Source organism: Amblyomma mixtum, chromosome 4 (genome assembly GCF_055824585.1).
Source record: "Amblyomma mixtum isolate Tamu chromosome 4, ASM5582458v1, whole genome shotgun sequence".
Classification (NCBI taxonomy): domain Eukaryota; kingdom Metazoa; phylum Arthropoda; class Arachnida; order Ixodida; family Ixodidae; genus Amblyomma; species Amblyomma mixtum.
Window position 1 is genome coordinate 110,217,477 of NC_143015.1, and position 27,070 is coordinate 110,244,546.

Genomic DNA, 27,070 nt, shown 5'->3' on the forward strand with positions numbered 1-27,070 from the left:
AAGCATCGTCCTAGTGTGCTAGTGTGACAACGCCGCCAACCAAAGATGCCGACGAGACCCGTCGGCCGACGTGTCTTGGGCAGATCGGTGGCCGAGCGAGAACATTCGCCGACCAAAAGCAAGTAGCAAGCTCAGAGCGCGAAGTGCAATCATTATTTAGACAAATAATGCACGCGCAGCAAGATTCATCAAGCCATATGGCCACTTGGCCGACGCGCCGCACCGATCGTCGCTTGCGAACTGCCGCCCCACTGCAAGCAGGGACACGGAGCGGTGAGCACCGCTGCGCCGCTCTACCCAAGCTCCGCCCACAACCGGTGTCGCACTTCGCCGCCGTGCAGCAGTGCATGAGCGCTGCTTGGGATGGTGTACAAATCTCATAAGAAAAGACAAGATCGCCTTGTTATCAGAAAGACTGCTCGAGCAGCGACAAAGCATGCCGGCTTATGTTTCGAGCTTTCGGCAACGGCATCGCTCGCGGGCGCTCCGGGCGACGAGCTCTGCTGCTGCCTGGTTGCCGTGGTCATCGCTAGGCCTATAGCCTCTTTCACATCGAAGCCGCAGCGGCCGGCGCTTCGGAAGTCGCCTGCGCTATAATAAAAGGCCTACTCTACACATCGCTTCACTGTCAACAGTATCATCTCACAATGAAATAATAGTATGGTAAATCTCCGCGACGCCTTCAGCAGCGAAGCGAGCGGGCGCCAGGCGACCCGGACCCCAGCGTCGGGCCAGCGGCAGCTGCGAGGCGGTTGTGGCAAGAAGTTTGCTCGTATCACAGTCGTTACCTTTGCCAGCAGCTCAGTATTGGTCAGCGATCCTCAAAAATGACACATTGTTCACATTCCTTATCCCAGGGTTTATTATTTACGTCAAGAACACTTTAGCTCGTTTTTATGAAGCCGGCAGACCGGATCCAGGCTAGCCGGCCGGCCGGCATGATCGGGTACTTCACGTTCGCACAAGAAAATACATAACATCCATGATACCAGAGAATCCTTCCGAGATTAGGGCACCGGCAATATGCCTGTGCAAAAGTGGATCTTTCAGCCTGCGGCAATGAGCACCGTCGCACTCGCGAGCGTGCAGAAAAAAAAAGGCTCGGGAGCACTCGTAACCAAGGTTGCTAGGCCGCGAAACCGCAAAACTTGGTCCCGTACGTCAGAAAACTGTGCAATGACGTTGGAAATATTTGCTTGTGTTTTCTTCTCTGTTCCTACGTCACATTGATGCAGTAGTGATGGCCCAGACTTCAAGAGTGAGCATTTTCACAAACTTTAAAATGAAATTAAAATATGTTCTAGACCTCCCTTAAATTTAATACTTCGCTCTTATGGTCCTCACATACAAAGGAAACGTATGGCAGTCTTTTGTACAACCTTGGAATTTGATGTCTCTACCCCTTTAAAACTACCGTAAAACGTTGACACCGTCACTGAACACAATGAACGCCGACGGCTTATGGCTTCAGCGCCGCGTTTCTGGCACAATGCTCTCAATGCCAATTCATACAGTGCACACCTTTCATTACCGCCACTTAGCTTAAAGCACGGTTGAGGTGTCCACTGTTCCAAGAGAGCAGCTATGGGCCTTCCCTCTGGTTCTGGTGTCCACCGAGTATATCCTGGCATAGCAGAGCTAAGCCACTACCAATTTTATTATCTAAGGATGTGTCTGGCGGTGGCGCCAGCCTGAGCTCTAGTGAGCAGTGTAGTGCAATCTCTCTGAATTTTACCATGCGCCCTCTCATGGTCGAGGGGTCCCGAACCAGTCCGGGGGGGGTACATACCTAGGGCTAGTTCGTGTGCCCCCTTGTTGCCAGGGACGGATGCATATGCCGGCGTCCAGATTAACCTGACTCCTCTCGCAGTTTTCAAATGCAAAAGGCATCGTAACATCAGTATGCGTTAAAGATCCCCAGGTGGTCGAAATTATTCCGCAACACTCTACTCCACAGTTCGCAATTGGTAGCGAAGCGCTGGAAATAGTAAGGGAATATGTGTTTAGGGCAGGTAGTGACCGCTGATCCGGATCATGAGAGGGAAATAACTAGAAGGATAACAATGAGGTGGTGCGCATATGGCAGGTTCTCTCAGATCATGAATGGCAGTTTGTCAATATCCCTCAAGATAAAAGTATACAACAGCTGTACCATACCGGTAATCACCTTTGCGGCAGAAACGTGGAGGCTAACGAAGAGGGTTCAGCTTAAGGACAACGCTGCGAGCTATGGAAAGAAAAATGGTAGGTGTAACATTAAGAGATCGGAAGCAGGCGTAGTGGGTGAGGGAACAAACGCTGGTTAATGGCATCCTAGTCGAAATCAAGAGGAAGGAATGGGCTTGGTCAGGATATGTAATGCGAAGACAAGATAAGCGCTGGTCATTAATGATAACGGAGTGGGTTCCAAGAGATGGCAAGCGTAGCAGGGGGCGGGAGAAAGTTTGGGGGATACGGTGGCCGCAATTGGCAAAGGATAGAGTTAATTGGAGAGACCTGGGAGTGGCCTTTGGCCTGCAGGAGGCACAGTCAGGCTAATGGTGACTCCACTATGGCTCCGCAGACCGGGTGACACATTATGCCAGGACGGCATGCTCTGCAGCAGCCCGGGTTGTGCCTTTGGTCAGTCCCTTTGTCGCTGGCCACGGACGGCGTGCTCTGCAGCAGCCCATGTTTCGCCTTTGGCCAGTCCTTTCGTCGCCAGCTCGCCGGTCACTCTCAACCATTTCGTGCACAGTTCTGTGGCACAGCGCCTGCCACTATGCGAACCTTCACACTCACGCCTACACATGACGCTCCTTCCTGTAGCTGTCGTTTGGCCTTTGCTCTTCATGTTCCAGACACCGGTCTGTCAGCCCCACACTACAGAGCACAGTACTGCAGTGTCTTTCGTTCATATGCGGGGCTGATCGGTGGGCAGGCACGACAACCTACTACAAGACCTCAGAGTCGTGACAGGCTCGATATGGTCAGTGTGGAGTGACGGCACTTACTAACTACGTGCAACAGCTGCAAGCAGCACCTTCGCCATGGCAGATGCGGGACCGTCGGACCAACCGCATTTGGCAGCCAAGATTCGGCGTGCTCGTGCGAGAAAGCGTCACCAACGGCTTAACAAAGCTGTAGATGAAGCAGAAGGCGACGCCAGCAGGCTTCATCATAAAACAGAACACCGCTGTCAAGGCTTCCGATCCAGCCGTGCCAAGCCACGTCATCGCAGCTGCGGGAACAGCTTTTCACCGAGCTGTTCGCGTTAAGCAATACAGTGGAACCTCGATTATACGACATTCAGGGGACCGCGCGAAACCGTTGTATAATCCGGGTGTCGTATAATCGAATATCAAGCGTGATATTTTTTAAAGGCTGAACTTCATCGGCATCTTTTTTTTTTTTTTTTCGGAACACAAATGAAGCACATTTTGCCGGCACAGGGCTAGTCTTCAACAAACAAGATAAAATGGCCGTTGAGGCTGCCGTGAGCAGCGGGGCAGCGGCTCGCTTGCGCGGTTTTCTTGATAGGTGGAAAGATTAAGGTGCACCGGTTATCGGCTGGCTAAAGTGTGCCTACCGTATTTACTCGATTGTAAGCACCCCCTTTTTTACACGATCACGATGCCCTAAGTGAGAGAGGGTGCTTATTCGAAAAATCTAAACTGACCCCCCCTCCCCCCTCCCCTCCCCCCCCCCCCCCCCCCCCCCCGGCCCCTCTTTTCGTGGCGAAATCTCGATGAAACGGGCGCGAAAAAAAAAACATTTTATTTAGGAAACATTCAAAAGAAAAATAGCTGCAGACAGTTCTGTGCCGCCATCTGTCTTGTAGTGTCGGAACGCAGCAACACAAAAAGCGCCATAGACGCCGCTGTCCTCGCTTTGGCAGCGGGGCCTCGCCCGCTTATCTGCTTTTCAGCAGCGTCCGGTCCGCCATTGCTGCTTGCTGCTAAGCGACGCAGCAATCTTTTCTCTTTATCTTTCCTCTGATCTTTTAACTCTCCTCTATCTGCACTTGGCAGCGGTGGTGGCTTGGCTCAAGCCAGTCGGCAGGCCCGTGCAATTTCCTTTTCATCTTTCTCTCAGTCACAACAACAACGCGCAGGCCGCGCCTCCTCGGGACTCCGACTGCACAGGCTCCACGAAAAAGAGAGCAAGTGCACTTGGCGGCCTCGGCAACGCTCTCTTCCGTGCAAAAAAGGGGGTGCTTAGATTCGCATGCAAAGTTTTTTTTTCCGAAATTTTTTTCCGAAAATAGGGGAGGGGGGGGGGGGGGGTTAGAATCGCGAAAATACGGCACATCCCGGCCTGCGTTTGCTGACGACCTTTTTTGACGGACGGTACGAGCCAAGCCAGACGTCGTACGAAGCGGGGTCCTTCTAAAATTTGCGTCGTATAACCGAGGTTTTTAATGCATTGTCTCTATGGGGGTTTTGCCGGGACCGCACAAATTCGTCATAAAATGCGGGTCGTCGCATGACCGGGGGACGTATAATCGAGGTTCCACTGTACTTAGCTGATGCAATTTTTTTTGCCGAGTAAACAGAGCACACACGCATCCATACAAAAAAAGAAAAGCAGGCGTTTTACTTTCTGAGAGTAGTACGATTTCTTCAGTGGTGGCCGCATTAGGCGACAAGAACGCACCCTCTACTTCTTCCCTGAAAGGAGACCAAAACGAGAAATCAGGAAGGAATAACAAAACACAAAATCGGTCAAACAGAACAAAGAATAACACTCCCAGAGCAGCTTCATACCAGGAAAGCTATTAGTACCACAAAGTATAACCTTGTACCAGAAGTACACTTCAGCTGTGCTCCTCTTCGTCAGGGTTCATAACCTTTCTATACAGCCTCGGGGAAAAGCTGGTGAGGAACCATGCATGTCCTCGCTTCAATCCCTTCCTGCCTAATATGTGTGCAAAAAAAAAAGAGCAAGCAGATGCATGGCCCCCCAGAAAAAAGGCCAAGTTCAATAATAATGCTAGCTACAGACTAAATAGTCCACTATGCACACAGAACCTTTGCTCTCGAGAAACAGAGCATGAAATGAGAGAACGCAAAAGTAACCCCTCACAAAAATATGGGTTCAATCTACTGCCGGTCGGTCGTCGTAACTCTGAAGACCAACCAGTTATCCATCCCACCTACGATGTGACTATGTACACCCCCCATCAAAATTCTTCAGGCCACGTAGCAGACCATTCAAAGAACACATCTAGCAGCAAGCTTCTCTACCGCACACACGCATTGGTGCCACAATGGCTCCAAATGCAAGCCAAACAAAAAGCCTTTGGCCTGAACACTTTTGACCAAGACTGTACTTTACCTGATTGAGCCAGATAAGTTAAAGGTTGTTATATCAGTGTGCAAAGAACATCTACACACAAGACTGCATCATACATGTAGCCAGGCACCACCATCAATGAGATAAAAACTCAAGAGCTGAGCAACAAGGCGAGAGTGTAGCAATGGAAAAAAATTTGAGGGGACTCTTAAGCTCCGCCTTAAGGGTATGATATGAGAGCGTTGATGGGTTAATGGCCATATACCGTATTTACTCGCATAATAGGCGCACTCGCATAATAGGCACACCCCCAGTTTGGTCGCGAAAAATCAGATTTTTTTATTTCCGCCCGCGCATAATAGACGCACCCCGAACTTCGCACTGTGATCAATACTGTATTTACACGATTGCAAGTCGACGTCTCGCTGCCCCCCTCGGCCACGTCGAATTTCAGACCTGCCGCGCGCTTACCGTGTTCGAGAGCAAACTCCCAGCCACGTAGCAATTAAGGTGCTTGCCCGTCGAGCTAAAACAGCAACGCTCAGTGGCAAAGCCACAACCGCGATGAACTAAGGCCCTACCACACATCCCGGCACTTGACAGCCACAAAAAAATGAACTGGTGATGCTGATGGCGATATGGATAGTGAAAGCTCGCTGCGGAGGAAAACATTGATGATGATGATGAGCTTGGCCTCGGGCGCTCTCCCTGGGCGGCGTCTGGAAGCTCCTGTGCGCGTGTGTGGCTTCTGCGATTAAGCGCACGTTGCGCGCAGCCGGAGCTGATCGCGGAGGCCTCGGCGCATGCATTTCGGAGGCTATTCCCGCGTGGGTCGTGGAAAGTTTTGGTGTGGCCCTTACACCGATTTTTTTTTTTAATATTTCCTTCGGGAAAACGGGGTGTGGCCCGCACACGAGTGCGTTTAGGCGGTATGTTCAATTTTGCCAGTCGAAAAATTTCCGGAAATTTTACCCCGCGTAATAGGCGCACCCCGAATTTTGAGCTGGATTTTCTGGAAAAAAAGTGCGCCTATTACGCGAGTAAATACGGTATGTGGAATTGGTCATCCTCTACTGAAAATTCATAGATCTCTGTAGGTCCTTATACCACTCCCGGCGCAGTGGTGCAGTGGTTAAAGTGATGCGCAGGAAGTGATTCGAGAGCTGTAACTTAGACTGGTTTTTGTGCGCGGAGTACGGGAGTTGCGGCGCTGCACATATCAAGCATAAGCATTATTCTGCAGCTCCATCTCGTGGCTTCGAGGGGCTGTTGCTTCGCCAGTTTGCGGTGGAATCGGGATGGGACATTGCCGCAAAGCACCCCATATCTTCAAATTAACCGGGCTGGTGAGGGCCACCGCTTCGAACTATCCGGTCAAATTTACATTGCAAATTACTGGACCACAGAGGTTTATTTATTTATACAAATACCTCACAGGTTCCACACTTGGAACATTGTGTGAGGGGAGGGGTTACAATATTTAGCAGACAAAAGATGGTAAGAGGTTCTTCGTTATTACCCAGGATTTCGAATTAGCTGAGTTCTCATTATAGAGGTTTTACTGTATAACAGGTTGCAATGGTTCTCGGAATTATAAAGCAGTTACAGCGCACGGTCAATTCTACTCCACTAACATCCCCCCCCTAGGATACAAGACAAACATCACCCAATACTGACCCATAACAAACCACTTTGGTGCCTTGCGCTGATTGTCATCTTTTGGTGGAGACCTTTGCTGTGTCTTCGGTGACTTTGGGGGCGACTTTGGTGGAGACTTCGGCGGCGACTTCGATGAGGGCCGCGGAACGCCGGGGCGGTTCTCCGGTGATTGCCGCCGTAGCGGTGGAGCAGCGCTACGGCTGGGTGCGTCAATTTTGACATCTGACCTGGGAACAGGCAACAGCATAGTGACATGGTCAGTACTTTGACAGGTCTTAAGATGCACTGGGATCAATACCTCCAAAGGATTAGAGTTCAGTGTGATGATTTGCTGAACTATAAAGTGGGTATAGTTGGGATCACAGTTGGCAGTGGCGAAAATGACGCACACAAAGAACTTCAGAGACACTTTTTCAGTATGCTGAACTTTAGTTGCAACAGCAGCACCTGCCCAAACAAGTCGACTAAGAATTTCAGGATATGGTTGAAGGAAGCCAAAATTAACTGCACAAAGGGACAATGCGCAGGGGAAAAGCAGTGTTTGTTTGCAACACGGAAATGGTTTAATCTCTTCGATAAACAGCAGTGAAACGGGGGTGCCGAGAAGCTCTCACTCTTTCACAAAGTCCTTCACTTTTCTTGCATGAATGGCAATGTCCAGTACAGCTATGCTAAATAGTGCGAGCCCATAAAAGTCGCCCACAGAGGAACTTCCATCTTCAAAGGGCATTTGCTTGAAAGAGCTAGAGCAGTAGAGGCTAGAACTGCCCTGCAGGAGCAAGCCTCACACATTGGTTAACCAGAGGAACAAGTTGGACCATCGTTTCTCACATTGCTCCACTAGCATTGCTCCTTTCTGTAGGTACGCAGAAATTCCCAATTCTCAGTTGCAACTAGTTCACACCTATCATTTGTCATCACAAATTATAAGCGTGCCCTGCTAACTAGGGCTCATCACCGACCTTCAGTGGTGGTAAAAAATTTTCTGCCCGAGAACTGCTCCTCTAAGCTACTCACAAAATAAAGTAAAAAAAAAAAACATGCCACCAGCTAAGCCATTCTTTCAAATAATCTACAGAAAGTACAGCGACCTTCATTCAAGGCAAACTTCGTTAAGCTATAACGACTTTTTGCATGCCAAGGCCATGGCTATGGGGCGCACCGCAGTGGAGGGCTCGGCATTAATTTTGACCACTTGGTGTTCTTTAATGTGCACTGCCATCGCACAACATGTGGGCATTTGGGAGTTTGCCTCCATCAAAATGCAGCCACCATGGTCAGGAATTGAATGTGCAGGTTTCTGCTAGGTAGTAAAGCATGAGTGCTGAGTAGTAAAGCTGAGTAGTATAGAGTAGTAAAGCCACAGCAGTGGGTAACTCTGTCAAGATGAATTCTCTGATAGGCTGAACAGTTCATGGACAAAACGAAAAAAAAAAACATGGTTAATGTGAAATGCTAGCTTGTACACAAAGAATAATGGGAACTCTTACCGTGCAACACCGCTAGCATTCCACAGCACCAAGTGGCCAATTGATTTGTGTAACCATGTAGTATCACTGCACGAGGTAAGACAGTCCAACTGATAAATCTACGCAACACAAAAAAGGCTGACTCTGCAATCAAATAACGCTTGTACGCAGACAATTTTTAGCCTGACTCATCATCATCATCAACATCAGCCTGACTACGACCACAGCAGGGCAAAGGCCTCTCCCAGGTCTCTCCAATTAACCCTGTCCTTCGCCAGTTGTGGCCACCGTATTCCCACAAACTTCTTAATCTCATCCGCCCACCTAACTTTCTGATGCCCCCTCTCAGTGCCTTGCCCCTTGCGAGACCTTCAGCATGCATGGTACTATCCCCTGATCTATACATCCCACCAGCAAATCCCTTACAAGCTTTTAACTCATAAGGTTTACAACCCACACCTAGCAGCTGACAAGTATTTGTATTCAAAGATACTAGTTTTTCTTAAAAGCCTTCGCAAAACAGAACTGCTCTCAAAACACTGCAAACAATGTAATAAGCAAATGCAAACCTCGACACATTCACTTATTCAGGCTTGTTTCACCGCTCTGCACTATGATAAGGCTCTGACAAGCCTGCTGGTTGATGGTCAAGCAAAGCTGCTAACGAATTGGCCCAGTGTACTTCATTTCTTGACAAACAAAAAGATTAAACGTGATAAGTCTGCCCGCAGAATTGGACAAGGTTAACAGAAGGCCAAACCTCAAAAAAAATAAAGAGAAAGGAATGAAGAAAATGCACCTAAGTCGGGAAGCTGCCACAGTGGCTCCACCTGGGGATGACACCATGGCCAGGACGTCATCCCGAAGAAGCGGAACACCCGGGCTCACTGCTGCACCTCCAAAATGGACCACCGATGCAGGAATCAAGTTGGCCTGGAGAGAAGTGCAATGAAACAGCTCTTACAAAGACTGATGCAGTGAATGCTCTTGCCTCTCCAAGTTATTTTATTTGTCAATCCCCAAATATATTGCATGAAAGAAGCGCGTTGCTTGATTATAGCTCAAAAATTGCACATGTACTTCCCCACTACTGCTGACATGAGCAACAGGACAATCAGTGGTAAGTAACAGCAACATCACACTTTTAACGGGGAAGCCTTCACGGCGAATGCTTCATCGTTGTAAGCAGGAGTTGTCAACAGAAATGTCACACTTTTCAATTGGTCGAAACGGTCGTGACGTCACAGTGCGCGGATTTCAAATGGGGCCAATTGTACTTTGGCTAGTAACCATGCAACCAATTAAAGGAATGGTATTGTGATGCTCCAAGTTAGTGGGACTGAAGTTAGTTAATCTCTTAATTAAACAATTAGCGTAATTTACCTTTCTAGTCAGACCAGAGAAATAAATATAACAGAGTAGGAAATTGGTTGAGTTGGGGAATTGAACCAGGGTCTCCGGAGTGTAAGACGAGCAGGCTAACCACTCCACCATGCCAGCTCAATAGTTTGGAATGAACAAAAGCATGTCTAGTGAATATGGTGTCTTTGTTCACTCCCATCTTCCTCCCTTCCCTTACGGCGAGGTTCAGGTGTCCACCGAGATAAGCGGGACAGATCCTTCCCTCAAAAAACCAATTTACGGACGAGCAAGGCGTAGAGCCGAATGGGAGATGGCGTTCTATGGACTGCCTGGCAGCGCTGCAAGACGCTGTCAGGTTACACTCTTAGAGGCGAAGCTTAACCTTAACCTAATGCCAGTGACACAAGCAGCAACACCGCGCTTAAGGCTTTCGCCTCACCGCACTTTAGGTCAACAAAGCGCCCCCCTGAATTTTTTACGCAATTCGAGCAATGATACGAGAGGACGGAAACAGGGATTTTCTCAGCAGCCCCTGTACTGTTGAGAAGGAATTTTCTGCACTTAAAATAAAAGCTTAAATTCTAGTGACTGATGAAAATAGAATTTCAGTTTAGACTGGTGTCTTTCTTTTCTTTTTTTTTAATCATTTCAGAAGATTTTTACAATTCAATACCTATGCAAATCAAACAGAAAACAAAACATTCATAAAACGTCTGAAGACAAAATCGGCACCTTAAATATGGCCCCACGTCGGGTTACCGTAAATGAGACTTTCGCAAAACTCCTGTAGTCTACTCGACAGTTTCAGCTAGAGACAGCCTTATTCAAGAGGTCAATTTTGACTGCTTTAAATGACATGACAGAGTGATTTACAGCACCCTGACTACGCATATTTTCACCAGAGAGATACACAGTGCATAAAAAGATAAATGTTCAAAATTTCCAAATTGTGCAGTCAGTGGTGATTTCTTTCATAAAACACTGCAGTCATAAACCAGAATTCTGTTTCTGTCATTCACCAGTCTGAGCTAAACACAATCACTCTGAAAGTGAAGCAACAAATTTGTAAAGAGACTGCACATTACGCATGAATATAAACATAATGAGACGTCAAAAGTTTGTTCTTCCACAAAGATGAGGCATGGCCCTTGGAACCAAAAAAAATGCGAAACAGCAGCAAGCAAATTGTATTCTTCAGTGATAAACATGCAGACATGGGGTAATGTTCTGCTGTGCCCCAAGGTAAGAGAAGTTCATGCCTGAACTGGAACTCAAAATAAACTGGTGACTGCCGTGTCCTCGTTAACGTCAGAAACTTAGAACTAAGCCTGATGAGTTATGGCAGCGTCATCGTGTTCTACCTGTTCCCCATTAGTGGACTTAATGTCAAACAATCAATTTTGTCTTCTCAAAAAAAAAGAGGAGAAACTGCTTGTATGGTTATGTAAACTAGTAAATCATATTTCCAGAAAAGACCTAGAGAAACTTTAAAGCTGTACCAAAGCCTACAGCTGCATGGAGACAAAAATGTGCAACCTGAGACTCCTGAAAATTCATAACCTACCAAAAACAGCTTCTCACTAGGTCAACTGATTTAGCTGCCTTGCATAACTAAGCTTTAACAGGTGTCAAGTTCACAGCAAACAACCCTTTTTTCTTTACGCACACAGAAGAATGTGATTGTTACCACTAATGCAATAATGCCATTTTATGTTTGCAGCATTACCTCCAACAATGTGGTGCCAGGGTCCAAGATGTGCTTTGGCGGAGACGTATCTGCACAACAGAGGAGAAACAAGCTTGGAGTTGTTTTCAGTGTGCAACAACTTCCAGAGGCCAGGAAGTCTGGCATAAGACTGCCACATGTTTGAATTCAGTAAGCGAACTAGACTGGAAGGCTGAAAAACTGACGTCCGGTCCTGTCAGCATTCTCAATTCAAAGTAGTTACTTAATACGCAGCTATGAAAAGACATTAAAGCTGGCTAGTATGAAAAGTGAGAGAAGGCTTGCTATATGCTACAAATATATTCTTTGAAATTTTGCAGCAAGACAAAGCATTCAACAGTGCAGTAACTGAGAATGTAAAGCACTAAAAAGCAACGCTTACAAAGATGGAAGTCCTGGTTCCCATTCCTCAGGAATCCACGCACAAACTGGATGACGTCGGCAACTGCAATTGGAAAATACCTTATGAAATTTCCCGAGGTAAACCACAGAATATTTCCTACCGTGTTGCAAAAAGAAGGAACTTTCGCAATTCTATCCACAAAGAAACCACGACCAGAGGGACAGAGGGAATGTTAGCAGTCTACTCTGCAATGACCACTCCCCCCTATATCCATGAATTCCGATTCTGATTTCACTACTACTCGCTGTGCAAAAGCAACCTAACTTTCAGTAGTCATCCTGATGCATTAACCCCCAACGGACACATTCCATTTCGAAAATGGCGCCAAAATAGTCGTTCACTACTCGTGCTGCAATCAGTCGGCAAACCAAAAAAAATGCTTTGTACAAGCTCTAACCACCTCAAACTGGACGAAGAACATCAGAAAACATCCAACAAGCTGGATTCGTCATAAGCCAGAAATTATAGTCGAGCCTGATTCGTCCAAGTCCACTAGGGAGTTAAGGGCATACAGTTTCTTAACCCTTTCACTGCCAGGTGTTTTACTCACACCTGCACACACCCTGCCAGGTTTCTTTTTAGTGTTAGTTTCCTGGACATTTTTTGCTAGAAACTCACTGAAATGCTCTGCGGGACATGCAGACATTTTTATTCAGGATAATCTTATAGATATTAGTTGTACTGAATCAAATCTTCCAGCAGAAATCTGGCCCCATCAGATTTCCTCTTCTTAAGTGGATTTTTCGGTGGCAGGGGGTCTTCATCGCTGTCATCACTCGACAACGCACTTAGGTGGGCTGCTTCCGCGTTGTCACTATCATTGGACTCCGAATTCATAAGCAATTCTTAAATTTCTCCGTCCGTCAAAGCGCGGACGCATGTGCCACATTGCCTCACATGGCTGTTGTGCTGAGACCAAAATGAAGCGACTCGGATGTGGAAACATGCGCGTCATCTGTTGCGTAAAATTTACCCTACGAGTTCCGTGAATTTATGGGGCCTCTCCATAGATGGCACGACATGGTCAGAACGTTTTTTTTTTTTACACTATTATCGGGAGCACCAGGGAGCGAGTTAAAAAGGCAAAACCAGTTTACTTGCGAGAGGCAGGGGGTGTGCGTATGTGGTCGCCCGAGTTATCTCGGGAGTGGCAGTGAAAGGGTTAATATAACCAGAGGGAAAGCTGGCGGTGATATATACACCTCATCCACTTTGGAGAGGCACAGGAATGCCAGGAATATGATGTTTCTTACTTAGCTTGGCTACTGTCCAGCATAAAACATGGATTCAGCCGTACAAAATACAACTCTTCTCGACGCAAACCTCGAAGAAAGGCCGTGTAAGTTTCCACACTGGCCTAACAACGAACTTTCACTTGTGTCAAATCTATTGAACAAAACAAAATGCAGTATTGAAATAACCTAATCTGCGCACAGAGGAGAGCATCGCGAAGCAACTGGGAAATTTCGCGGTACAATCCACATTTTTGGCGTTACACTAGCGAAGCAAAACACGAAACCTCGTCTTCCTGGCATTCTAATTGTGGATGAAGCGCTCGTTAAGAAACTCGCATAGACAGTGGCACCTGCTTTGCCTCTAGGTAATATTTAGAGACTCCATGGTTAACGGGAACACTGAACCAACCTTTTGATTAAGGAAGATCACCAAGATCAACAAGATGAGTACAACACAGCGCATATTCTGGTAGAGCTGCATGCTCCTGTGTGATGCACAGAAACTGCAAACAGAGTGCAAATAAAGCTCGCTTGTGTTCCTTGCAATAGAAAGCAGCTGCCAGGCTTTAATCTCCCACCCTGCATGCATGTTTCAGAGGAAACTCATCTGGGACACAATACGTGCACTGCAGGGCAAAGGCCTCACCCATGTCTCTCCAATTAACCCTGTCCTTTGTCAGTTGTGGCCACCGTATTCCCCCCAAACTTCTTAACCTCATCCACCTCCTGTTGCGTTTGCTTTCTCTTGGAATCCACTCGTTACCCTAAGAGACCATGGCTAATCTTCCCTTTGCAAAGCACACATTACATGTTCCCTGGCCCACTCCACTAGATCCCTGTTCCTTAACCCTTTGAGGGTCTTTGCCGTATATGCACGGTGGCGGGTTTTACGCCCCGCAAGGTCTTTGCTGTACGGGAATGGTTTCAACCCTCTGTTTGAAATTTCGCGCCCAAATGACGATGGATGCGCACTGGGAGGTGCTGCCACCTCCTGGGACTTACAAGAAGCATTTGAAATTTGACTGTGCTACCTTCTTGCGGAGATAAAACAGAACTGATTTCTAACTGCGGCATGTCCCACGGTCTGCGGCAACGCCCTTTCGTGGTTTTGGTTTCACCACGTGATAGCAACGGTGGCACCCGAAACTTGATTTCTATCTTTATCGCAGGGGCCACGGAAGTTGATTTCCATCTTTATTGGTGCTGCTCTTAGCTTGTTCATCACCGACGCTCACAAGGTATTCTCAGTCTCCTTGTTTACTTAGTTTCCTTCAAGTTCTTTGTTCTTCAAATGCATGGCAAAGCGGCGATGCGGCCGAACGCACTGCCGCTTCTCTTGACAGGACAGTATGACTCTTCCGACTCTAACTTTGTAAAATTTGCACGTTCAAAATCCGCAATAAAGTAATCTGACCATCTGGGAAAGTTATTTTCAAGAAAATTCGACCCTCAAAAGGTTAATGTTACCCTCATTATTTTCGTTTCCATACCTCGCTGCACTGCCTTCCCACAGATGAGTACTGGTACAGGCGGGTACCAACGGTGAGGCATTTTACTCCATGGCATCCGACAAAGGATGGTCTTTCAAAGACTGCTGTGCAGTGATCAGGCATCGGGGTCAAAAGGATGCAGCAAAAAAAAAAGCAGCACGCAAAACGTAACACCTTGCAGGTGTTCCCCATTCCCCCTGCTGGACAAGGAAATGTACTCATGCAAGTCACACACTCAAGCTAGAGACTAAGAACAGTATCACAAGTAGTCATGAGAGAACTTAACCCTTTGAGGGTCGAATTATTTTGAAGAAAACTATCCCAGGTGGTCAAATTACTTTATTGCGGATCTTGAATCTACAAAATGTATATAATCGAGAATAAATAGTAAAAAAAAATTAGGAACAGTACTTGGGTGACAGCATCACACTCACAACTGGAAAATGTTCAATAGAATTTCACGAGCGACGGTCATAAACAAGCTAAGAGCAGCACCAATAAAGATAGAAATCAACTTCCGCTGCCTCTGCAAGAGAGTGCCCAAAAAGAGAAAACATGTTTCGCGCGACTCCGTTGCGATCCCGCGGCGGAATCAAAACCGCGTAGGCGCTTTGCCGCAGAGAGCGAGAATACCTCGCGAGCAGCGGTGGTAAGCAAGCTAAGAGCAGCGCCACTAAAGATAGAAATCAACTTCGGCAGCCCCTGCAAGATAGTGCTGACAAAAAGAAAACTCAAATTTCGCGTGACTCCGTTGCGATCACGCAGCGAAACCAATACTACAAAAGGGGTGTTGCCGCAGTCTGTGCCGCCGCGCTAAAGCTAGACATAAGTTCTGCTTATCTCCGTAAGAAGCACGCATCGTTCTTCTGGCGAAAAATTTCAAACGGAAGATCGAAACCGTACCCATACGGCAAAGACCTTGCGGGACAGAAAACCGCCGCCGTACATATACGGCAAAAACCTTCAAAGGGTTAAAGAGATATTCAGGGTAGCTCCATTCAGCTTTTGTTCCCAGTGAAAATAGATTCTGTGACTCTTTCTGGCTGCGTTGATGCTTGTCCAGCAGTGAAGGACACATTTACCGCAGAGATAATTGGATTTTAAAACTTTCCCGTCACTCAATCTAAACCCATGAAGTCTAGAGCTAAAGGGACCCCGTGATAACTGGGTGGAAGTGAATGACAGTGCTGCCTAGACTCTGAAATCCAAGACAAAATAGCTGTCTTGACAGACTAATATTCAACGGCAAAAATGGCCAGGGGTTATCCATACCTACATTTCATTTTATCGCTTTTTTTTTCGCTTACAAAAGGTCCGTTATCTGTGAAAGCAGCGTCTTACTCATGAGAACACGGTAAACTTGCCATCGATGCAGGCCAGCTCTGATTTGTCCTCGTGTACCCCCTTAACATTAAGATGTGAACCCACTCACATAAAAAGCATGCAGGTGGACAGCAGAAGCCATGGTCAGGGCACTGACCTCTTTCCTCGGACAGGAACGTCCCCTGGAGTACATATCGGTCCGGGAAGTAGATTCGGATCAGGACGACGGGGTACTGCCGAGCCATGCGCTCATGCCGCTGCTCACGGAGGGACTTCGTCTCCAGGGGGCGGTTCTCCAGCGCTTCCCTGTTGTGGGACACAGCAGAGATCAGTGAAGTACTACATCTATTTCAAGTGATTGTGCTCAATATAGTACTAGTACTATCACATACCGCACATTGATTTAGTTCCTTCTTTGTGCTTCACACAAGTGCACGGTTGATCACATTTCTAGTCTGGCACTAGACATGCTCGTGATAACCTACCGTGCGATGCCTGAAGGATGTTCTCAAACCTAATGAGAGTAAGCAGCTGGGCCAGTTGGTTTACTGTTACCTAGCTCTAAACAATGACTCAGGGCAAGGCATGGTCAACACCCAGTTTGCCCATCTGTTGATATCCTGTCTTATAGTGCTGTTGAGCCCAATGTTCCTCCTTATCATCGTCAGCCTGACTACGCCCACTGCAGGGCAAATGCCTCTCCCATGTCTCTCCAATTAACCCTGTCCTGTGCCAGTTGCGGCCACCGTATCCCCGCAAACTTCTTAATCTCACCCCCACCCCCCTAACTTTCTGCCTCCCCCTGCTATGCTTGCCTTCTCTTGCAGTTCTTGAACCACCATAAAAACATTCAAGCCAGCTAGACCATATGGTAACAAGTGCACGGCCAGGCACAAGACAACTCCATTCCAATTCACCAAGCTCGCAGAGTTGTCCGCTTTACTGACACTGAATGTTTCTGCTTTGTCTCATAGGCTCATTTTCAGCCAGCCCAGTTTTAAGTTCATCCTACCGGCTATGGAAATAAAAATGACAGGTGCAAGGTTAAGAGATCGGAAGAGGGTGGAGTGGGTGAGAGAGCAAACGTGGGTTAATGACATCCCAGTCGAAATCAAGAGGAAGAAGTGGGCTTGGGCAGAGCATGTGATGCGAAGGCAAGATAACCGCTGGTCCTTAAGGGTAACGGAGCGTATTCCAAGAGAAGGCAAGCGTAGCAGGGGGCGCCAGAAAATTAGGTGGTGTTACGTCTCGCCTTCGTCGTGGGGAAGACAACGACATGGCAGCAGCGAAACGCCGACAAACCCCGAGACGCGCGTTGGGTGAGCGCCTGGATTGCCACGGAAGCCGCGTCCGTCTGCCCGGTTGAGCGAACGTTTCCCGTACACCGAGTGTGAACGCGCGTTCGAAATGTGCGCGAATGCCGCTCATGGACATTCCGGCGTCTGCGCTACGTGGATGGCATCGTTCCCCCTCTCCCAGCGCGTGACGGCGGTGTGATCTCTCGGGAGTGAGTGAGTGCGTGTGTGTCTGATTGGTGCCAGTGAGAACTTCCTTCCCCTGCAGGCCCGGCCCCCATCTAGGGACCCTAGCGAAGGGAACTCTTAAAAACCTCGGCAGCGGCACGGCCGAGGAGCTCTTTGTCTTTGAATGATCTCCTGATGAGCTGTCGTGATGCAGCGTTCCTGCAGCTCACTTGTAAATATGAAAATTGCTGTATAAAGTCCTCTTTCATTGTCTTTTTTCCAGCAGCCTCGTCTCAGACGTCCCTCATTCCCTCTCCGGCACACGACCATGCTACCTCGTCCTTAACAAACTGGTGGCAGCGGTGGGATGCTGCTACCTCATCCTTCACAGTGGGCGGATGAGATTAAGAAGTTTGCGGGAATAGGCTGGGCACAGCTGGCGAGGGACACAGTTAATGGGAGAGACATGGGGGAGCCCTTTGGCCTGCAGTGGGCGTAGTCAGGCTGATGATGATGATGACCACTCACACATGATATAGTACTGCTTCAAAATGCTGTTGAATTTGTTTTTCCAGTGTTCATAATTCACTGCCACCACAGCATGGAGTGACCATTTATACCCTCCTGGCAGGAATTAATATCCGAAAAAAAGAGAAAATGTTAGTTTCCAGATTTTATAGAGGAGCATGCCAAGAGTGCACACGAAAAATTTCCACCCTCTCAAATGCTTAATTATGCAGTTTCTGTCAAGACCTCATACCTCCACACCATGACTCATCCCAGTTTCAGGGTCTCAAGTTATACTGATTTTTACTCATTCCTGTCATACAATAATGTTGACAATACAGAGTAGCAGAGCATCATGCTTCTGTGGAATACAGTCAAGCCCACTTATAACAATATTCAAGTGCCATGGAAATAACCATTGTTATAACCAATAACTGTTATAACAGGGTTGTGCCGAAAAAAATAAAAGATGACAAACTTTAGAGAATTTATTGACAGGAAGGACCTGGAGGGATTTGATTGTTCTAATGCCTGTAAAAGCTTGTTAATTCGAACTTCAGGAAACCGGAACAATCTTCACTGATGACCAAAGCACCACCATCACTGCGCCACCAGGAGCTTCGCGCACTTCCACGTCACAGGAATCATTCTTATGGGAAATTCAAGAAGCATGCAGAACTAAGGCTGCGGTGACAGCTGACAAGAGAAAAAAAACGGCGCTGGCTGCATGCACGCGCACTGCACAGACTGATTTGGGGTGTGCGTAGCCAATGCAGCAATGCAGCAGCTCTCCTGACGTGATGACGCCTGCCTCTTTTGCTATCGTGGCGTTGCTGCGCCAGCTTAGTCCATTGGTCGGCCCCACACGTGCACGCTTTTGTGTTGTAAGCATGGTTTTGATGGTGTGGTTGTAGCATTTCCTTGTTTTTTTTTCTATAATGGTTGACACTCAATTACCAGATTTAATTGTTATAACCAATAATGTGCCTTGACAGCATTACTATAAGCAGTTTATTTTACCAGAGAACACATGGCAAAGCTGATGGTGCCATGACTGACCATTGTTATATCCGATATATTGTTATAACCAGTATTGTTATAAGTGGACTTGACTGTACTAGGCTGAATGCCAACACAGCTAGCCAGGCTTGTTGTTTGAGCGCGCGAGACAGTGCTATAGTTAACAGCATCAATGGGCAGTGTATATTGTTATACCCAGTGCTGCCTCCACTATATGCCCCACCACTGCAGGGCCATGCAAACCTAACCGATCTCGGAGCCAGTACGCACTAATCAACAACCAGATTGACCTAACCAACATCTGGGAGATGCGTTTAAATGCAAATCAATCTTCTGAATAACACACCAATCCCAAGTTAACAAAACACAACTAGCATTTGCCTCAATTCAGCTACTTTAACTTGTGCACATTCAACAGGGGTACACCTTCCTGGCTATTCCAAGTTCAAGACTTCCTTCCATACAAACATGCCTATCAATATTCTCTGGACTGCACAATGTCCGCACAAAAGCCAATGAATATCCTGTACCTTTGCCTCTTGTAGTCGGCAGCAAGATACTTGGCATCCTCAACGGTGACCTCGTAGAAGCTGTCCCCAAGATCCTCTGTTGAGAGCCATAAAACAACCATAAACACCCATATAACAACCATAAAAAATCATTCATCTTCTTGGCACCTTCCAGAGACATCCATAAGGCACAACATCCATCAGGCCTCCTCCTCAAGCTATACTTTCCATCTCTACACATTTACACCCATTATCACAAGCCCTGTGCCACTTTTCCAACTATTTTTTTTTCCCTCTACATGCCTCAAATGCAGGATTATAGCTGATAGTCACTAAGCCCACTGCATTCAGCTGAGGGATGCAAGACAGTAGGATAAACACAGATTATGGGGCCTGCTTTGAAGATGCAGACGTGTACAATGAATTCTGAAGAAATAAGCACCACTTTTGTCTGACTTTGCACTTTTTGGCTGTAGTAGGACCAGTCCACTTACTGCGAACTTCGGATACAACGAATGCAATCCAAGTGACCGTCAGGTTAGTTATAAATTGGCATGACTGTACACAAGTTGAAAAAGCAACGACCTAAGAATGCTTCTCTGCAGAACACCATGCAGTAATGGTTTGAAGCTGCAGCAAAAATTGTTTGTGTGCTCCTTTTCCTGGTAGTACTGTAATAACAGGCAGGAAATGACCTCTGAAACCATAATATTTCAATTTTTTTTAACAGTGTGAAGTGATTTATGCCTCTCAATAGTCTATGAATAGAATTCAAATGCCTTTGAATAGCCGATGAAAAGAAAATTCCAAGTGTACACAATTCATGCTCAAAGGCGTCAAGAATGACTTCTTTTAGCACTAGCAAAGCGCTTGCTGTTGAATGCTTTTTGTAAACTCAAACAGACAGAGTGTCATGACGTAATGCTTGGTTATGAATAGACTCGTTTGTACGTATATTAGTGTTTCATCAACTTTGGGAAATACGGGGAGTATCGAAATAGGCCTACAGTTAAACATGTTATTTTTGTCCCCACCTTTAAAAATGGTAGTAATCTTTTCCATTTGGAGCTGGCAAGGAAACTGGCCGCATGAGAAGATTTGATTAATGATGTGCTCTAAAACAGAGGCTGCGATAGTAGCAACGTATTTAAGAGGCCGAATTCACAAAACATCTACATCACTAGAAGTAGCACTGTTCAGAGATATGAGCTATCAGGCAGTTAAACTCATTCTTGTGCCGATATAACATCTGCACGAGGCACGAACAATCTCTGCCTCCTGTTGCAGAAAGGACTTACCCGGAACAAATGGTGGACAATGCTCCAAGTTGAAGAGCACCGCCTTCCTCTCACCAATCTGGACCGACAAGGAAATAATGAAGAGAACACTTCGTTACCAAAAGTTGAAACATTTTATACTCTGTTTCACACTTAGCATGCACTGTTCTGGAAGGTAGACACATAGTGCAATCGTAAAAGAATACCAGTCCGCCACTTATCAATCATACTTCTCAAAGTTGAGGTGGAGCTTTGACGAAAACATCGAGCATGATGTTCTTGGCATTGCAAACCATGGACAAGGCAGTCAGGCATTCAGTTACTGAACTCTGCAATCATAGGTTTCACTGATGGTGCATTAATTTTCAGGTGTAGATAGAGCCTGAGCAAATATGCATGCCAGCCATTGTATGCCTCTGTAGCATGTACTCTTACTTCTCGAGGCCTCAGCATGGGCAATCGGCCCAATACTGAATATGGCTGGTTTCACTCTGATCATTAGCAGGACCGGCATTTGTCAATACATTGCCAATATTGGGCCGGTTAGGTGTGCTGCTGGGGAGGGGGGTTGAACACAAAAAGCGGCAAAACAAAGTTCAGGACATTGCCAGCTGAGTTACCCAAGCTTTGTCACAAAGAAAGATGCCCGTATGTATTTGAGACAAGTGACGAACTACTTTTTGGACACGGACACAGTCAGCCCGAAGAGGTGCACTAGTTTTGGCGACATTGTACACTATGTATGAAAAGGAGGACTATAGCAAACCGCCATATTTCTGCCCGGACAACGATGCCACTTCCCAATCTTCTCTATTTCAACACCCATTTCTACCCAGCTTTCTACCTGCATAAGTAATAAGTATTTATTGCAACTCATTACAAGTGCGCAGTTGTCGTGAAACAAAACTAAATTTAGCAATAATACCAGCTCATGCACAGACAATGAATCTCTTCTCATTTTCATTGCAGCAAAGACAATGTATCACCTGGTGGCTAAGGTGAACGACAGAGGATTGCAAGTTTGAAAGAATGAATTGACAGCATACACAGTATGTATATGGGAACAGTATAGAGAAGACACAGCACAAAGAAGCAAGCACCCACCACATGCATTTGTGGTGCGTGTTCTGTTCTATGTGCTCCTCTTCACGCTCGTCCCACATACTGTACTGCCTCTTCCAGTAACACGTCAGGCTTTGTTACCTATTTCACAGAGCACTGTGGCTGCAAGTCATGCAAACGCATTCACAAACATTCATGTTTACAACTGGTTGAAGAGAAAAGACAGGAAAATGTTTCATAATATGCCACCACCACAATATGCTATTGATCATATCCTAACACAACGAAGTGCCACCTGAGAATCTGATATCTCTCACTACACATCCTGTTCAAGAGCTGGCAATAAAGAATTTCAGGTTGGGTTCACAACATCTTATGCAACTATTCTAGTAGAAATAAGACAGTCTACGGCATTGTGGCAGCGAAAAATCGAAACACAGGCGTGTAATACCTGGCCTAACTTATCCTAATCTGAAGCCTTGTGCCTCAGCATATACATATATCTCTCAGTGCTCCAGGAGTCGTGGAGTCAGGTGCGATTTTTTTCCTTTTACCAAGAAAAAGTCAAGGGTGGAAGGTACCAGAGACAAGTGCAGCACATACTGCACCGGTCACAAGTAAGGTGAACACACAATGGAAGGAATGGGCAGCAGACATGCAAAATCACCCTCACATGATGAGACAAGGCTGCACCAACCGACTCACGTATTTGATGTCTTCCTCACGTACGGTTGGCACCTCTGCCTTCGTGGTTGGCGGAGGGCTGAACCGAACCCCTTTGTTGTCGTTGGGGTTGCCACTGCGGACCGGAGGCTGGCCCGACACTGGCCCCTCCTTGCGAACAGCCTGCGTCAGAGGTGAGAGAAAGGCTGAAGTGAGGATGGGTTCTGCTGGTGCAGATGTGTCAGCCCAGCAAGGGTGGGGACAACGTTAGCCTTTGAAGTCGGGGACTTGTGAGGACATCGGAAATAAAACTGTGAGCGTGGCAGAGAGCAAAGGCACAAAGGTAGATAGAATGCAAGCAACATAGAATCCACTGAGGACTCAGTGCAAATAGGTCTGAATAGTGGGGCTGAAACAGTGACCTAGAGGGCAAGAACACTGATGCTAGATATCTCAGCCATAAAGGATTGCTACTGTAAGAACTCCAATAATACAAGGACAAAGGCATCAGTAAAATGTTGCAGAGTTTCTCTGCCCAGAACCCAAAAGTACTAATAAGGAAGCAAACAGTCATCGAAACCAAGGAAAGCATAGGGGAGTGTTTCTATGGTTTTAAATTGTGGTGTTGATCAACTGGAAAATAGTCTTAGCAGTAGGGGTTCGTTATAACATACATATAAGTTATATTCATGTTATAATGAGCCCTTCATTTCTCCACCCTTTTCTGTCCAATGGTACTAAGGCACCTACAGCAAATTGTTCCATGTCTTCACATGCTGTCAGCAGTGAAGTGATTTGGCACTTTCTTTTCAAGCACACAAGTGCCTTTTCTTCTCGAAGCACCAGATGTGTTGTTACAAGATGCAATGCTTAGTGGTATAACACCATCAATGTGTAAACTGGTGGGTGAGCAAAGAGAACAACATGCTGCACGGCGCATCACATGACCAAAAGGAAGTAGTCAAAGCCCACTTGAAGAGAAAAGCATTGTGGCATCTGTGTGGACAACAAGATAGCCACCTGTAGAATGCTTCACAGCACAAGCTGCATACATGAAGATTGGTGTCACATTTTATGTGCTACCCAAGCCTGTGCTTGATGCTGATGAAGCAGTAGCTCTTAAAAGCAAACCAAAGCAGTTCATTCTCGCCAAATACTTCTCAGGATGGTGGCAGCAGTAGTTATAGTGCAGGATGAAAGATAAGTGATTTATAGCATTGAATAGACGTCGTTCACAAAATAAAGTTAGTTAGTTAGTTATATTGATTTTTATGGCGCAAAAGCAACTGAGGCTATGCTGCGCCAAACACAAGGTTAGAGTTTTTGTTAATGGTGAAGCTTTCTAAAAATACTTAGAGTTTGTTTAAAACGTTGGCTTCCTTGAGAAACCTAAAAATACATGAAATATCAACCAGTGCTCGATCACCTAAGAGTAGCATGGGGTGTAATGGGATGCTTTCCCTGTAAAATGTTGTGAAATATTTCTTTCTTAGTTCTTCTAGTTTTATGCATGAAATTAAAATGTGGTTCACTGTGAGTTCAGCACCACACATTTCACAGAGAGGTTTGTTTTGTTTGGCTAGCAGAAAGTTGTGCGTGAGGTGGGTGTGTCCAATGCGGAGCAGACATAAAATAACTTCGGTAAAACGTTCTTGATGCCTACATGATTGCCATTCCCCTAAAATTGGTTTCACAGAATTTAATTTGTTGTTTACGTGATCTTGCCATGCGGCCTGCCACTTATTTCTGAGTTTACTGTTGATAAACTTTAAGCAATCCCTGTGCGGTATGCTCACTTGTTTTATTTGGCCATTCCGGGCTTGTGCAGCGCATACATCTGCTTTTTCATTACCTACGATTCCAACATGGCTAGGAACCCAGCAGAATTTAATGTTATGTTTTTGTTTTGTGATTTCAACAATGCTATGTATGATGTTACCTATTATGGGTTCAGCAGCATTTCTGGAGTGCAGTGCTTTGAGCATACTCAGGGAATCGGTGTAAATGATGCTATTTTTGATATTCTCTCTTACTATTTTTTCCGCAGCTACAAAGATGGCATAACACTCAGCAGTAAAAACCGATGCGAATTCTGGTAGTCGCATTATCTGTTTGTTTTTTCCTTGGATTACTGCACTTCCAACGTGACTTTCTGTTTTTGAGCCATCGGTATAAAATTCAATGTAAGTGTCATACTTTTCTTGTAGTGCAAAGAATTCCTGTAATATGTACTCATGTGGCATTTGCTTTTTATCTAAATGTGTCATTGTGAAGTCACATACTGAAGGCAGGCTGTACCATGGTGGCAAACATTCATTCCTTTGTGCAATATTTGGTAGGGCATCTAGCACTGTTAGCTCTTCGCATTTATCTTCAAAGCGCAGTAGTAATGGTCTGATAGAGTGTGGTTTGTTGATGAATAATCTTTTAGATGGGCACGTGGTTACAACTGGATGGCAGAGATGTTTCGGAAGAGAACGGATTTTTAAGACATATGAGCATGTAAGGGCGATTCTTCGATCCTCAAGAGCGGCTTCATTAGTTTCAACGTAAAGGCTAACTACTGGTGATGTTCTGTATGCTCCGGATGATAGGCGCAGACCAAGATTATGAATGGGGTCTAATCTTTTTAAGTAGGATGCTCTTGCCGAACCATATACTATGCACCCGTAGTCCAGCTTGGAGCGCACCAGAGAGCGATATATTTGTAAAAGGCTTGCTCTATCGGACCCCCACCGCTTCCGTGAGAGCACTTTTAAGACATTGAGGGCTTGAGAAGCTTTCTTTTTAAGGTTGTTAATATGTGGTAGAAATGTGAGTTTCTTGTCGAAAGTTACGCCTAAAAATTTGTGTTCTAGTTTAATTGGTAGCGCAGTGTGATTCAAGTATAGATTGGGATCGACCTGTAGGCCTCGTCGCAATGAAAAAAGAACAGCTACTGTTTTTTGAGGAGAAAATTTAAACCCATTTATGTCTGCCCAAGCACCTAGTTTATTTAGTGTGATTTGTATTTGTCTCTCACAGGTTGATATGCTGGAGGACGTGCATGCTATTTGTAGGTCATCTACATAGACTGAATACATTATGGACTTGGGTATTACTTTAGCTAAGGAATTCATTTTTACTATGAAGAGTGTCGTGCTTAGAATGCACCCCTGGGGTACGCCGTTCTCTTGGGTGAAAGTCATGGAGAGAGTTGCTCCTAGGCGGACTCGGAATGTGCGGTTAGCCAGGAAGTCGTTCAAGCAGTTCAACATCCTGCCACGGATACCTAGCTCTGCTAGGTCACGGAGGATGCCGAACTTCCACGTAGTATCGTAGGCCTTCTCCAAGTCGAAGAAGACCCCAATACAGTGCTGCTTGTGGATGAACGCCTCCCGGATGGTGTTTTCTAGGCGGACAAGATGATCTGTGGTGGAGCATGTTTTCTTAAACCCACATTGGTGTTTATCTAGTAGTTGCCGAGATTCAAGTACGAAGGTTAGTCTAATGTTTATTACACTTTCGAAAGATTTAGCAATGCAGCTGGTGAGGGCTATTGGTCTGTAACTGCTAGGACTTGTTGGTGGTTTTCCGGGTTTGAGAAAAGGTATTATGACTGCTTTTTTCCACTCGTCAGGTATATTGCCAGTTATCCAGATTTTATTAAAGAATTTTAACAGTGCCTCTACAGCAGCCTCGGAGAGATGTGCAAGCATAGCGTAATGCACGTTGTCTGGTCCCGGTGCTGTCTTTTTGCCAGAAGATAGTACCTTATTTAATTCTTCTAGTGTGAGAGGCTGGTTATAATCCTCATGAACACCTGCTCCAGATGGGAATCTTTGTTTCTCAGCTATTGCTTTGTGTTTTTGAAATGTGTTTGTGTAGTTGGATGAGCTTGAGATCTCAGCAAAATGCTCGCCCAGTATGTTGGCCTGTTCTTCTAAAGATGTTTGTGTCCCGGGTGCTGTCAAGAGAGGAAGTGTGAAAGGGGTATGGTCACCAGTAAATTTACGCACTTTTTCCCACATTTTCTTTGATGTTATTGAACTATTTATTGAGGAGACATATTTCTGCCAAGAGGTTTTCTCTGCATTTCTTCGCACATACCGCGCTCTGGCTTTTGCCTTCTTAAAGGTGAGTAGGTTCTCTGCAGTGGGATATCGACGCAGAGCGCTCCAGGCTTTCTTTTGTTGTTTTTTTGCTAATGTGCATTCTTTTGTCCACCACACTTTGTGTTTCTTTTGTGCAAGTCCTGTTGTTTGTGGTATAGCGAGTGTTGCGGCTGATATTATGCATTCTGTAAACTTCTCATTAATTTCATCTGTGCTAAGGTCGTCACAAAATTCTTTTTCCAGAGTGGCACTTTTTGTAAAAAGTGACCAGTCGGCGAGGTGAAGCTTCCAGCGCCGTGGCCTTGTAGGGATTATTTCCGGTGGGGATGTTAAAGTGATTAGTACAGGGAGGTGATCGCTGCCATATGGGTTGTCAATGACATCCCATTTAAAATCATTAAAAACAGAAGGTGAGCTAAAAGACAAATCTAAAAAGGTCATTTTCCCCGAAGCAGGGGAGCAGTAGGTGGCTTTTCCTGTATTTAAAAGACATACATTGTTTGTGAGGATAAAATCTTCGATTATTTGACCCCT

At 46.0% G+C, this 27,070-nt stretch overlaps 1 protein-coding gene across 3 annotated transcripts in view; it reads right to left on the reverse strand.

Moving 5' to 3' along the window:
* Positions 1 to 4,550: 4,550 nt before the first annotated feature.
* Positions 4,551 to 27,070, reverse strand: part of LOC149347837 (tether containing UBX domain for GLUT4) — a 72,328-nt gene continuing 49,808 nt past the window's right edge. For 2 of the 3 annotated variants that reach the window (XM_089587548.1, XM_089587550.1), the window contains exons 7-16: positions 22,485 to 22,625; positions 20,739 to 20,796; positions 19,462 to 19,537; positions 16,099 to 16,247; positions 11,873 to 11,935; positions 11,491 to 11,540; positions 9,202 to 9,335; positions 8,424 to 8,489; positions 6,952 to 7,160; positions 4,551 to 4,649 (exon numbers count right to left, since the gene is read on the reverse strand). In XM_089587548.1, coding sequence (XP_089443674.1) covers positions 4,639 to 4,649; positions 6,952 to 7,160; positions 8,424 to 8,489; positions 9,202 to 9,335; positions 11,491 to 11,540; positions 11,873 to 11,935; positions 16,099 to 16,247; positions 19,462 to 19,537; positions 20,739 to 20,796; positions 22,485 to 22,625 — 957 coding nt within the window. In that variant the 3' untranslated portion in view covers positions 4,551 to 4,638. The remainder of the gene's footprint in view (positions 4,650 to 6,951; positions 7,161 to 8,423; positions 8,490 to 9,201; positions 9,336 to 11,490; positions 11,541 to 11,872; positions 11,936 to 16,098; positions 16,248 to 19,461; positions 19,538 to 20,738; positions 20,797 to 22,484; positions 22,626 to 27,070) is intronic. The other variant, XM_089587549.1, reaches the window with a different exon arrangement.